General features: G+C 39.2%; 1 protein-coding gene across 1 annotated transcript in view; it reads right to left on the bottom strand.

Annotated features, from left to right (window-relative positions):
• Positions 1–2,097: 2,097 nt before the first annotated feature.
• LOC139718646 (histone deacetylase 11-like) overlaps positions 2,098–14,778 on the bottom strand; it is a 44,211-nt gene continuing 31,530 nt past the window's right edge. The window contains exons 6-10 of the mRNA XM_071630105.1: positions 13,145–13,424; positions 11,343–11,412; positions 6,305–6,413; positions 4,506–4,686; positions 2,098–2,252 (exon numbers count right to left, since the gene is read on the bottom strand). Coding sequence (XP_071486206.1) covers positions 2,098–2,252; positions 4,506–4,686; positions 6,305–6,413; positions 11,343–11,412; positions 13,145–13,424 — 795 coding nt within the window. The remainder of the gene's footprint in view (positions 2,253–4,505; positions 4,687–6,304; positions 6,414–11,342; positions 11,413–13,144; positions 13,425–14,778) is intronic.

Raw genomic sequence — 14,778 nt, 5'->3', positions numbered from 1 at the left:
GAATGAGCTGTGACTCTCTCATACACGGGACCTCCATTTTATGTCCTATCCGATGGACAGAGTGTTTTGCCTCTTGCTAGAGGGGACGGTATGTTTACACACAACATTGCTCAGTCCAGACTCGGGTTCGAACCCGGGCCACATGATCATGAGGCAGACGCGCTACCGACTGAGCCAACTCACAGTAGAAGTGGAATTTTTTTGTGGTGTGGACATTTTTCCACATATCACACCATGTGAAAGTATTGTGAAAATAAAAACACACACATTTTTTGCTCATCATATTATGTAATTCTATCTTATATTTTTATCCCATTGTATGAAATCAGGTGAAATTCATTCTACCTGGCCAAGTGTGAAAACATAGGTGCACAAACATTTCCATTTTTACAGTAACGTGCAAGTTTATGCAATGCACTCATGACCCAGACTTGGTTGTAAATGATGAATAACAAAGAAGAGTTACGGGCAAAACAAAAAAGAGGACACCACATTGGATGCCCCAACCTTGACAGACATCAAGCTAGGTACATAGACAGAAACATACACAGAGGTGAACTTGTTCTGTAACAATTTGGTTTACACATTACACATATTATCCCAATTTGACTGTAATTGGTCACTGCAATGAAGAGTTGCGAAGAGGATAAAGATGAGATGGTCTTACGAGGCAATTCTACTATTATGACCTCAAAACAACCTTTGTCCTTTGCATGTGACTTTGACCAGCACCATAACATGAAGATCCCCAAGTTTATCGCTGACCCAAGTTTTGTCAAGATTGGAGCAATGATTACAAAGTTATTAGTCCAAAGAGAGCCTGGAGGTCAACTGAAATGCATGACCTGAAGTAACCTTTGCCCTCAGCACACGACTGCACTATAGAGTACCGAAGTGATGATGTCACAATCTCTTGTCATAGCTTGGGTTGGAACCAGGTGCTAGCATAAACACTTGGGCCAGGTGAGGTTGTTTGGAACCAGTTTCTATGGCGATGAATGGCTATGACATCACACTTTGGTACTCAATGACTGGAAGATCACTCAAAGTGCATCTTTGACTGAAGTTACATCACAACTGGGACAATGGAGGTAAAGTCACTTGTTGCAAGAGAGTCTTGCACACAAACTATAACAAATGTGATTTGGGCCAACATCAGAGGCCATTTGGATCCCTTAGTCCCGTCTGTACTTTCAGTCAGCGAGAAGAACAAAACCAAACTGCCTTAAGCCAAACTGCATCGACAAGAGGACTGTTGTAAAATCAATCAATAAGTATAATCGTCAAAAAGTTCTACAAATAGAGGATGTTTTGCGTATGTGTTCTGTTTTTTGAAGTTCCCCTTAAAAAAGTACACATATAGAACATTAATTTTTTTTCACAATAATAGCAGCATGAATGAATGGTACCTCTGCACAAAGCAAATTTTTTACACAGCAAACAACACACATTGCATGTGAATAAACCTTGCATAAAAGAGGATGCCCTTCATCCGAGCATTATTACACAGGATTCACTGCCCCAACATTTCTTATCCATCCACATTTATCAAAGCACACACGGCAAGCTAGGCAAGGTACCCAACACAACAACTCGATGGCCAACCTGTCTGACAGCCAAGCATACTCAGGACAACCAGGGTCCCTGTAGCATGAAATTCAGAAATTAAGCAGATCAAGAGTGGAAGTCACTCAAGATGTAATTACTTTTGCCTGAAAGGTGCTGACCACTGGATTGCTTTCTCTTGGTTACCTACCTAAACTGTCAATTTCATGCCGTGGGACCCTGCTGCTAACACTCACATTGGTCACACAAATTTTTCATGTCCATGAGTCCCACAAAATTTGGTCGCCTGGTGTTGCTTCACACAATTAAGTATTATAAAATGTGATTCATTACAGAATATCTACCTCAGATACATATATCTGTGTATATCATACATACAAGTAAAAAGCTGCTACATACCTACAATCTGCTGACCATTCTAAGTACTTTTTTTTTTCTGCTGTGAACGAAATAACATGAATATAAAGCGATTACGCAATCTCCACAGTACTGATATATCATGTGTAACTACTGCACGACGAAAAGGTGACATCATTTGCATAAAGCTCGTAATGAGCTGAAGAAACCCCTCCCCTGGCCGGTCTCGTTTGCATTGGTCTCTTCCGTCGTTGAGGGCGTCGTTGCTCCTGCTTGACTCGTCGAGGGTTGCTGGCTGGGGGGTGCCGTGGATACAGGTGCCATTTTGGCTGCAACGACAACGACAAATGTAATTATTTTCGTTATAGCCATTGACATGCTTGTACATTTCTTTGCCACATGCTATGAGCACCTTCAGGCCTTAAAGTCCTAGAAATTGCATTCCAGAGGTTTGGTGTTATTTTCTTCTTCTTTTTTTTCAAGTGCAATTATGCCCCAGTCTCAAATCCTATCATATCTAAACTGGGTTCCATGACATTTGCTCCTGCGAGAATTGCTCCTATGTAATATCTGAATACTAGCTAAACTAAACATGAATTCTACCCACAAACATAACCCTAACCCTAATCCTAATCCTCGCATCAAAATAAACCTAAAATCCTATCACAACCCTTACCCTAACCCTAAGTCTTTGGAGAAAATAAGACTAAGCAATTGTCACAGGAGTAAATATGGTGTCACCATCTAACTGATAATTATTTTGAAATTATTCTGCCAGGAATAACAGTACAAGGTATATTTTACACTTCTTTAGCAGAAGATTGGAATTTTTGTCATTCTTTTTGCTGTACACAATTTATGACAAATTGTAAGGTGATGACATCACCAGCTCATGTATTTGAACATTACTATGATCTGTTCAAGATCTACTTTGCAAACATTAATGAATCTTTTAAATTTTGTACCTTACTCATTTGTAATCCAATTTCGATCAAATTTTCACTGTTGTACTTTTAAAATTTTACTCTTCTGTTCTGACTCACTTTTATGTGGTCCGAAAGTCTCCTTTAAAGGGGAAATCCAGTCCAAATATACGTTAGTCTGATATAAAAGAGTAAAATCTTACGAGTTCAACAGTAAAAATTTGACTGAAATCGGATGAAAAATAAGGAAGTTATGACATTTTGAAGTTTTGCTAATTTCTGCAAAACAGTTCTTGTACAGTGGATATGAATATGCAAATGAGTGAGCTAATCATGTCATAACCTCACAATTTTCCATTGATCCTGTACAAGAAAAATGACAAAAATTCAATGTTTCTGTCATTGAAGCCTGAAATATGTTATTCCTGATTGAATAACTTCAGAATAGTGATCACTTGGATATACCAGGATTTGAGCCTCGGGCAAAATTGTGTTTGAATGAAAAACTGAAAATTTTAACATTTTATGTACAAACTATAAGGCAAGTTGTGAGGGTATGACATGCTCACTTTATCATTTGCATATTCATATTGACCATCCAAGAACTGTTTCCTGAAAAACTAGAAATGTCGCTACAGCGACTGGTTATACCCCCGCCAAACAACATTTCATAAGCTTTGGTCAAAACGACATTTCATAAGCTTTGGTCAAAAAACTGAGGAAGTAGTTAAATCCGCAAGATCTTTCCTTGATCTTCTGCCATTAATATGCCGTTACCATGGCAACGTACTTTCGGGTACTGTCGAAAAATGCGTCTTGCACATCTACAACCAAAGGCACACATCTGTACCAAGTTTCATGGAAATTGGGCAAAAACTGAGGAAGTAGTTTGCAACACAAAATTTTCCATCATTTTGGCTCATAATATGTGAGCTGTTACCATGGCAACATACTTTTTGTCACTGTCAAGAAATGTGTCATGCTGACCTATATCCTAAGACAAACATTCAATATGAATTCCATGAGAATTGGAAGAACACTGATGAAGCAGTTTTGCCATGAAGCATTTTGCCCTATATTTTACCAATAACATGCCGTTACCATGGCAACGCACTTTTTGCCACTGCGGAAATATGTGTCTTGCACATTAACATATTCAGATGAACATCTGTACCTAATTTCATAAAAATTTATCAAAAACTGTGGGAGGAGTTCGCGACGCAAGATTTGTACCCATTTTTGCCCATAATATGCCGTTACCATGGCAACATACTTTTGGGTACTGTCAAAAAATACGTCTTGCACATCTACAACCCAAGGCACACATCTGTGCCAAGTTCTATGGGAATCGGTTGAAAACTGAGGAAGTAGTTCGCGACGCAAGATTTGCAACGGACCGACCGCCCGACCGTCCGCTGATTCCTATATACCCCCTTCAAACTTCGTTTGGCGGGGGTATAATTAGCGAATCTTCAAAATGTCATAACTTCCTTATTTTTCACCCGATTTTGATCAAAATTTTACTGTTGAACTCGTAATAACTTACTCTTTCTTATCAGACTAACTTATATTTGGACTGACTTTCCCCTTTAAATGAAAGCCTTAAATCCTGGAAGTTTTGCTTTTGACTGGATCACACAAACTGCTGCTCTAACTCACCTTGGAATTCCTCCGCTTCTGGACACGTGACCAGCTTTCTCCTCCAGAGATTCCGGATGGAGGCGGCGATGATCTCGGCATTGTTGCGCTGGTAGCCGCCGGACGTCACCATCAGGATCGGGATCGGCTTCTTCCGGTCCCGAGCAAACTCGAACACCATCATGTCTCTCTTCATGATACCCTGCAAAAATCAGAATCAAGTAAAATCAGAGGCCCATTGGGTCTAGCGGTCACCTGGGAGCATCGCAGGCTCATTTTCCACGTATTCTTGCAGATTATTATCTATAAGAACAGAGCAAACTTTGGGGGCTTTGGGGTGCCTCCTGGGGGACGGGGCTATGATACCTGCCAGGTTAGGTAACAAATTTGACTATATGCTTTCCAGAAGAAGATGAAAATGCGAAATTTGGCCTCTACTTTGGTCCCTCCCCCCCCCCCCAATCCACTCCAATGGGGGCATCCCTGGATCAAATGTCATTAACCAATGTACTTACTCATAGCACTAACTTAGCTCTACCACATCTGATCTCGAGATTTTTAAAGATTCCTAATTTGAGGGGCCACAGTGCCCATGTGAAGACAGTGAGATCCTATTATCCTAGGGATGCTACCTGCCCAATTTGGTGAAAATCTATCATGGGGTTTTCAAGAAGAAGCTGAAAATGTAAAAAGTTTGTGCATGACGCATGACAGACGACACACAACGTACGTCGGACGATGAATGATTGCCATAACTCGCCTGAGCCTTTGCTTAAAAAGTTGTCAGTTTCCCTTTAATCTTACCCCTTCCCCCCCCCCCAAAAAAAAAAAAAAAAAAAAAAGAGAGAGAAACTGGTCATTCTACACCCCATAGCACCTGGAGGTTCCTGGCAATGCCAATCTCTACTCACTGAAGGAAACAGACTGAAGCAAATTTCACACCACCTTGCCTGGGTTCATCAGACAAATTGAAAATGTACTCATGGAGATTGACTTACAGGGCAGGGTGATACAGGGATTTTATAAGCCAGACAAAGACACATAATCATTTTCACACTCCCACACTCCATGTTGAACACACTCAGACACACACACATAAATGCAAGGAAAACCACAGGTGGCTGTGTGAATTTCACGAAGGTGGTTGCAGGAAATCCACATAGTATGGGACTACGGAAATTCTGTGTTTAGGTATGTTTTTACTCTCTTGATGCAGATCTGATGCTTACGCTTCATTTTGTTTTTATTATATTTCTTTTTTTTATAAGCAAAAACACCAAAATAAAGATCCGACAATCTTTTTTTTTAAATTCTTTAAATAAATACATTAATATTGACAATATACAATAAGTGACTGAAAATTTAGAGTTAGACATTAAAATGATACATCAATAAATCATCAAATTGGTAAAGAATGGGTACTGTAAAACGAGAAATGTTCGCGTGCATTTTAATTTCGCGAATTTCGCGAGCGTGAAGATTCGCGAAATTAAAATGCACGCGAAAGTTCTTTTGTACACTATATGCACTGAAAATTTCATACGCGAAAATACGCGAAAATTTCATGCCGCAAAAAAGGCCGTCGGCTCCAATTCGCGAAAAATTCATGCCGCGAATATATCGTGTTTTACAGTATTATCAAATGGCAAGATGTTTATTCAACAAAGATATTGATTGTTTTGTTTGTTTACTGTTTTAATTCTTGTCTGAATTACTTCTCTGAAACACACAAAAAGAATTTGACCCTGCGGCTTCTCAAAGTGCTTATTGTACAATGTGTATGCCTGTTTGCTTTTTTCCCCCTTGTATTTTGAACCTACCTGTGCTGAAATGGAGAGCGCCCCCAATGGGTCACCTTCCAGGGAGTCTGTTCCGGCATTGTATATCAGGATGTCTGGTATAAATTCATTCAGCGCAGCTTCTAGGTTACTGCATGAGGAAAGAAAACAAAACATATTTCCACTTTCCTCAATTAATTCATGCCATGGTAGAAGTAGTTATAAATATACTCCTACCATCTGCCAGAAGTTGTTTCCCTGTTGCAATAATTAATCTTAGCAGCATTCCATAATCAATTTAACTGTATGAATTTGATAGCTTACAGAAATACAACATACAGTTTAAGGCTTACAATGTTCACATCATATTATACAATGCACAACAAATGTAGGTAACAAACTTGCCTCAATCATAATGATAAAGCACATCATAGGTATACGGATGTTTAAGGAAGCGATCTCATCAATGTGATATAGAACTCTTTACATCTTCCTTTACAATGACAATTTGGCAATATGAAGGTGAGTATCAAAATTCAATTTGTTTCCTACCATATTAAATACACTGAATACTTATCAAAAAGCTACATTAAAATATTTTCAAAGTGTTCCGTGTTCATTGCAAATTACCAGCAAAATATATTCTTCCTGGCACACTTCCAAGGCTAATCAAAGCCATATAATTTAATTTGCTTCAATTAATGACTGAAATACACACTTGCAAAAAGACTAAAATATGGTGTATGAATTCAATGCATCTGACATTATACAAGAAACACATTGAACACATGCTGAATAGGAGAATGTGCATAAGAATATAGTGTAAGACTTTCTTTCTATCAACATAATGGGGTGTTATGTCATCTGTGTAGCCATGATTTGCTGTCCCACTGTGATACATGAAATTTCCCTGCCTAGCATATGATACTGTTGTTAGAGGCTATTGCAGCAAACTGCGGACAGCCACGACTTATGAATGAGATATATCGATAGATAGCTAGAAAGACAGATAAATACATGTAAATAGATTGATGGATGGATAGATAGATAGATGGATAGATAGATAGAGAGATGGATAGACAGATAGATGGATAGAAAGATGGATAGATAGATAGACAGATAGATGGATAGATACAGAGAGAGAGAGAGAAAGCCAGTGATGCCAAAGGACGAGAGATGGACAGAGTGGTGAAGGAGGGTGTGGACCAAAGACGCTTAACTGATAAGACACGAAAGTGCGCGCTAATCCTGTACAAAACAAATGGACAGTGCGCGTTCCTCATGCATATTATGCGCATCACCTGAGACCACTCAGTCAACTTCAAAGACAGCGCGTCTCAGGTGATGTACGTCTTTGCCTGAGACGCGCTGTCTTTGAAGATGTTGTTGTTTATCAAGCCTCTTATTTGATAGTGAGATCATGTTGTTGCCAAATTTTTACCTCCACGAAATAATCCTTATCACTTTCAAATCTCGTTCTTCAAAATAATCCCCTTAATCGAAAAAAAAGCTACGACTATAACTTTTAAATCTTTTTGAGATAATAAAAATATCACTACCTTTGGAAATGACTGATGTTCCTAGGTGTACTGAGTTTGTACTTAGCTCTCTTTTGTATCGTCATGTAGGGTAGCCATTTTGTGTCCATTTTTATCGTGCATCTTCGTGTCTTGTTATCTCTACTATCTTTGGTGTGGACAATGAGACAGACATATGCAGAGAAGAAGCAGGAAAAAAAAAAGAGATGAGAGATATTCAATGGCAGATGACCAAAGGAGATAAGAGGAGAAAGAGAAAGAGAGGGGAGATGAAGAGAGAGCAGTACATCTTGAGCAAACAAAGTGATACACAGGGGAAACAGATGAATAGACAGACAGACAGACAGACAGACATGCGAATAAACAGAGAGAAACAGGGAGAAGCAGACAGATGCAGAGAGAAAGCAGAAAAAACAGGGGAAGAATCAGGATACACACTTTCCCCCTGTTCAGACGCATGCCATTCTATACCAAAACTCGATAACGAAACGACGTATAAAGAATCATCGTATAGCTGACAGACCATTCAGACAGTAATTTCGACCGTTCTGGGAAACGTCGTATAGATGTGCAGTTTCCCACTGCGCATGCTGTTATAGTCGTGAGTGACAGCTGTGGGGTCACCTTTCATGCGCGCTCCCATTAAGCCCCGCCCAGTTATATTGTTCTATGGTCGCCATACATTCAGACGCACACGGAATGCTGATTCGTTATCGAGTTCTAGTTCGAAACCATGCTCTGACCGTCGATTCGCTATATGTCGTTTTGTTATACGTCGTTTCGTTAGTCAGCGTTCAGACGTATAAATTCATCGTATAGCTATACCGTTTTGGTATAGCTATACCGTAAGACAGATTGAGAGAGAGAGAAGACAAGTTACAAAAACACAGAAAGGAGACAAAAGTCAGTGACAGTAACACCGAAAGAGAAAAATAATAAACATAGAGAGAGAAAGACGGTGTGTGAGAGAGATGAGTGAAAAACAAAGAAGGTGGACTGACAGAGATGGGCAGAACCTAATCCAGAATGGTAGATAGATATATAGCTGATGAATATAAATATAAATATAAATATAGAAAGAAAGAGATAGATATTGTAGATAGATGGATAGATAGAAAAATAGATGGATAGATAGACAGATAGATGGATAGATAGATAGATTGATAGATATATAGATGGATAGATAGATAGATCAATAGATAGATAGATCGATAGATAGATAGATGGATTGATAGATAGATAGATTGATAGATACATAGATGGATAGATAGATAGATAGATAGATAGACAGATAGATGTATAGATTGATAGAAAGATGAATGGATAGATAGATAGATGAATAGATAGATAGGCAGACAGGTAATAAAGAAAGATAGATGGGTAGACAGATAGAGAGAGAGACAGACAGACTGACAAACAGGAAGATAAAGAGACAGATGGAGCAGCTTGCCAGGCCAACGGACCCCATGAGGATTGCATCAATGAAATCTTGCCGAGATGCTCTGACAGTATTTACTCACTCTCACTTCACACAGGAGAGGAGAAAAAAAAATGGTCTGAGGTAACCCAAATCCCGTGACAATTCTCATAGGTTTTATGCTGCACTGAGGGCTTACTTTGAGCATACCTGATGAAAATAATAAATGCCGACAGCTTTTTTTTTTCACACTGGCCATTTGCAGATGCACAGTCACGAGTGGGGATCTATTGCTCCATTAATATTGAGTATTCATCCATTTTTATATAGACCAAAGTAATCTTTCCCCTCTCTGCATCCAATCCTTCCCTTTAATGATAGACGTTTTGCTTGATGAGCGGGTTAGCTCCACTAAAGCTTGTGAATTCCTGTGCTGGTACCATCCAAACCTCTTTATGTATGTCGGCATGTGTGTTTAAAGATCTGCGGGAGATATTCATATAGACATGATTCATATAAATGCTGGTGTCTGTATGTGTGCGTGTGTACATGTGTGTAGACCCATGAGCTCAGCACATTATATGAACAGCACAGACAGATCTGTGTGTCACATGCATGAGTAAGTGTGTGTGCGTGTGTTTGTGTGTGTATGTGTGTGAGCATTTGTATCTGAGCATGAGAGTTTGTCTGTGTGTGTGTGTGTGTGTGTGTGTGTGTGTGTGTGTGTGTGTGTGTATTCTTATTTGACGATCCTCAAGTTGTTGTGTTTGACAAGTGAATGTCAACTGTCGAGGTATTTTTGCCATTGAGTGCATGTACAAGTACGAGTCCCCAAATGGCTCATCTTCGATTCCCACCACGTTCCGGTGATTAACCCCTGAAATATTCCACTATCCTTCGCACTTGGCACTTGTGAAGTGCGTACCCTGCATCTATTAGTGCTCTGTCATATGGGAGTGCTTCGGCTGTTAATGAAGTCAATGTATGCCTCGGCTTGAATCCCATTCCCACGGTTACTCAAAAATCTATACTGCTGTTTTCTGATGTATTCTTATACATTTTTTGATACTTTTACATAAATGGTAGGATTCTGGAAGTGTTAAAATGTTGGGAGTACAGTTTGATAAGCGGGATAAGAATTCGTCATTTTATAGATGTTACATTGGTTTGATATGTCACCTACACATAGTCTTCACAATCTCTATAAATCTATTGCAAATTTGATTGATCAAATCATTGTGCTTTGCTAACATCCTGCCATTCTTCAAAACCAATCAATTATTTTGCATCTTAAAGCTAAATTCTTGACTTATGTAGCTGCTTCCATTTTCCAGCAAGACTTTTCATAATTGATGCTCTATGTTATTTACCTGTTTGCCTTTTTGCGATCTATTTTGTTTGATTCTACCACGGACCAGCTGTTTTACATTCTTTTTGACTGCTCAAATTTTGACATATAATTTTTTTTTTTTCATTTTGCAATACTGCTATATTGCATTTCATCAAAACTGGAAATCTTTAAGGTTTGAGGTTTGAACACATCATTCAATTTTCCTCACATTTCACTTAATACCAGTATGTGTTCTACTTATATTTTTGTATTTAATGAATCCACATATACAGTATGTCCCCCAAAAAATTACAATCGGATTTTCGCACTGATAACTACCAATATGATTAAACTGTCTAAATGCTACTTCGAGGTCATGAACTATAACATCTTAGCTATATTTTGCAGAAAACCCCATTCCATTTGGTTAAGTTGTCACAGAAAAATGTGGATCGTTGTAAACTATGTCATGGGTCTGATTCTTCCAAGTTTAGCACTTGGATGCTCTTGGAACTGAATAATGTGTGAACACAATGGACAGAACTTGGAGGGAAGGGATTCCTGATATGCTCTACAAAACTCATTTCTCTTTGACCACTGAAGCAAATCGGATGGGGTTTTCTGTAAGATGTCAGAAATAAGTTATAGTTTCTCACCCTGAAGTTGTATTTGGATTGATTCACTATTCTTAAAGTTATCATTGCGGAGAGTTCCGTTGTAATTTTTTTTTGGACATATATTTGGGGCAAATGCCCATTTAACATCTGTATTTTGAATGATGGGAAGTCCACTCACCTTGCTACTAAAGTCATGTACTCTTCGTCTGCGATGAAATAATTCACTTCTACCTTTCTGCTGATGCCACCTGTGCACAGAATAAATACATACCGGTATTTTATATTGCTACTGAAAATCCCACAAGTAGAATCAAGCAATTTATAATAGTAACACCAGACAAGTTCTGACATAGCCTGTAATGTAAAGACCATGCTTCACTCCACTCCGATGAGTATCAGAAAGGGAATGTTCAGGAAAAAAAAAGGATAACAAAAGCCTATAACAAGACCAAAGGATATCATCTCTCACAATGAACAAAAGCTTATAATGCATTTCAACTTTAAAGGGATGGTATAGTTTTTATTTGAGATGGGGCTTCAGGTTTCAAACCATCTTTCTTTTTTTTCTTTTTTTTTTGGGGGGGGGGGTCATAAAAACTTTATGAAATATGAAAGAACATACAATGCTTGAGAGGCTGAGATATCCAGAAACAAAGAGGTCCTAATAAAAGGTGGGACCACTACCATTTTACTTTGTTTGTGGATATCTCAGGCATTTCAAAACTGATTTTCATCAAATAAACTTTGAATTCCTCTTCAAATTGTATGCTCTCTCATATTTGTGTGTTTTGTAATCATCTCGCAAAAAATCTGATTATTTTGCAAAAAGTTAAAATCTGAATCCCCATCTCAACCAAGACTATACCATCCCTTTAAGATTTGCTTCAGAATAAACATCACTATGATGGTTTGGATAAAATGTGTAAGCCTTGCACACATTGACTCATCATGGGTAGTTGGTGCTAGAATGTCTGTACTATTGGTATTAAGAAAGAGAGCAGGCCAAGAGAGGCAACTGGCCAATCGCGCAGAGTATAAACTGAGCAACACGTGCGTAACATAGAAATCTCGACATTCCTTCCAGATGATTTCATTAATCAACAGAGAGCACATCATATTGACAATCTCTCATTTCTATGTAACTGTCACTTGAATGTACATGTACAAAGCATAGCATATGGCACTGTGTGTTTTATGACTATTACACAAGGACACATTGCATTGTAAATTCTGTATCTAGACTGCACTTTAATAGAGAGAGCCCATTGCCAAATATTCTACTCACACGGCTCATCAGAAGTCATATCCAAGATCTAGGATGTGAAAAAATTGCTTGCCTCCTGTACAAGGAAGCCACTTTGGTGGGAAAGCATATTTTTTTTTTTCATTGCTGCAACAGTAAGGGCTGCATCCAAATCACGAGGACACACATTTATATCTTCTCTGTGCCAAATATCAATGATTTTTCTCCGTGATCGCAATGTCATGACAACTAAAATCAGTGTGATAATCAGGGAAATACTTGTGTCTTTGACATCACAGTGCCTTCCTCCAGAGTAACACATGGAACAGATCATGGTTGCTGTGTAATGTTTTATAATCATTTACAAATCTGGCCATAGCAGCATCCATCAATATTCCACGCAAGAGTGAGTCTCAGGCAGCTTGCTTGGAAAAAAAACTATTGCCAAAGCACGATAGATAATCACGTAACGTTCTATCTATCCACTACTGAACAGAGATAGTGCTTCAGGGATAAAAGCCAATTACTACAATTGAGATAATTTTACACTTTCGATCTCAAAATACTCCAAAATAACTCACTATCCTCGCAAATCGCGTCGGCCAGCAAGTTCCTGGTAGGCCCTTTTCATATATTGCAAGCAAATTTCCAAACCGTGGAAGATGAATTTGGAGCCCTTTTGTGAACTACATGTATGTGTCACCTTTGAAGATGTGCCATCTTGTACGGACACTCACGCTTTGCGTAGCCATCCCGGGGGTATATGTGCCTGTTGTACACGTCCAGGATGTAGACGGAATCCCGCTGCTGCATGAAGTCGCGCTCGTGGCCGTTGCCCTGGTGGGCGTCCAGGTCGAGGATCATGGCCTTGCGGACGAGGCCCAGGGTGAAGAGGAAGCGCAGGGCCAGGGTGATGTCGGCGTAGGCGCAGAAGCCCCCGCCCCGCTTGCTGGAGCAGTGGTGGAACCCGCCCCCAATGTTGATGGCCCAGCCCCGCTCCATGGCCAGCTTGGCTCCCTATATGTTGCAGATTATTAAGAGGAATGGTTACGAAGCCCTGTACCTACGAGATTGTGAAACCTGCATCGATATTGGGTGGGACCAACAAGATTCCTGGAGGTAGTGGGTCACGGGCTACCATCGTCCTTCTTCCATCGTCCAAACATCACCAGGGGTCTTCCACAGGGGCTCTTCTGATACCATAGAAAATTTAACTTCCTGTGAAATTATGCCATATTTTGTTCATATTGTCCTCCTACAGTGACATCATAAATTTCCTGTCAATTCCTATCTCCAGAGGGCAGTACACAGAAATAACTGAAACTTGAAATATTCATAACTTCACGGGACTGTCTGATCATCCTTCAATTTTCACTGATCAGTGCATTTCACAAGTTTTTCTGCATTTACTCAATCCATACAAACTTCCCCTCTAAATCCAAAGATTACTGACAGATACTGTAAAACAACAAATTTTCTCAAATCATCAGCTGAGAACTAGAAAGGCGCTATCATGTTCTAAAATTTGAGCATAAATAAAAATGAACAATCAATTCTCATGAAATAAACATTCAACATAATCAAAAGTGGGTACATTTATAAGCATTGTTCCACATGAAGGGTAAAATAGCATCCTTGTGGTTTTAAGATTTAAGATTTAACATCTTACTGAAAATGAAAATAATCTAAAATTGACATCATAATGTAGAGGAGATCAAGCTCTACAACATGACACCAATAACTTAATACCCCTAAAATCGCGATATCAAAAGCTCTTCTCGTTCTAAGCCAATGATATGCCGTCGGTTCCAAGTCGTGAAAATTTCTGGTTTCAGAGTACAGAGAATGGAAAGGAGAGAGTGAGAAAGTAAGAGAGGGAGAGAACTACAACAACAGAGAGAGAGAGGGAGAGAAGGAGTGAGAGAGAGAGGGAGCAAGAGAGGGAGATATGGGGATATATAGGATAAGAGGAAGGAAAGATGTGCAAAGGAGAGAAAGAGTGAAAATGTGAGAGAAATATAATAGAGGAGTATAGAGATAGATAGATAGATAGATAGATAAATGTGGAGTTGAAGTGAGAGGAGAGAAAGATAATAGGCCTGTTCCCAAACAACGAAAATCGAAATTACAATCGCGATTCAAATTTCGATTTTTTTTTTCGACCGTTCATACACAGGGAAAAATCGCACTTTCCAGCAAGGAAAGAACGATCAGTGGCCAAATTGCGCACGCGCGAAACTCGCATGACCGAAGACTGACCCCGCAGTCCCAATAGAGTTTCACGCAAAAATACCAATTTCCGAATCTTGATCGCGCTCACACACACGACACTTGGCAAATAATCACGATTCTTCTGAAAAATCGCACTAAT

Source organism: Diadema antillarum, unplaced genomic scaffold (assembly GCF_040938485.1).
Source record: "Diadema antillarum isolate AM-2024a unplaced genomic scaffold, OU_Dant_1.0 scf00000098, whole genome shotgun sequence".
In the NCBI taxonomy this organism is placed as follows: Eukaryota; Metazoa; Echinodermata; class Echinoidea; order Diadematoida; family Diadematidae; genus Diadema; species Diadema antillarum.
Note: the sequence above shows the minus strand (reverse complement) of the source record. Positions and strands in the feature narration are given on the sequence as shown.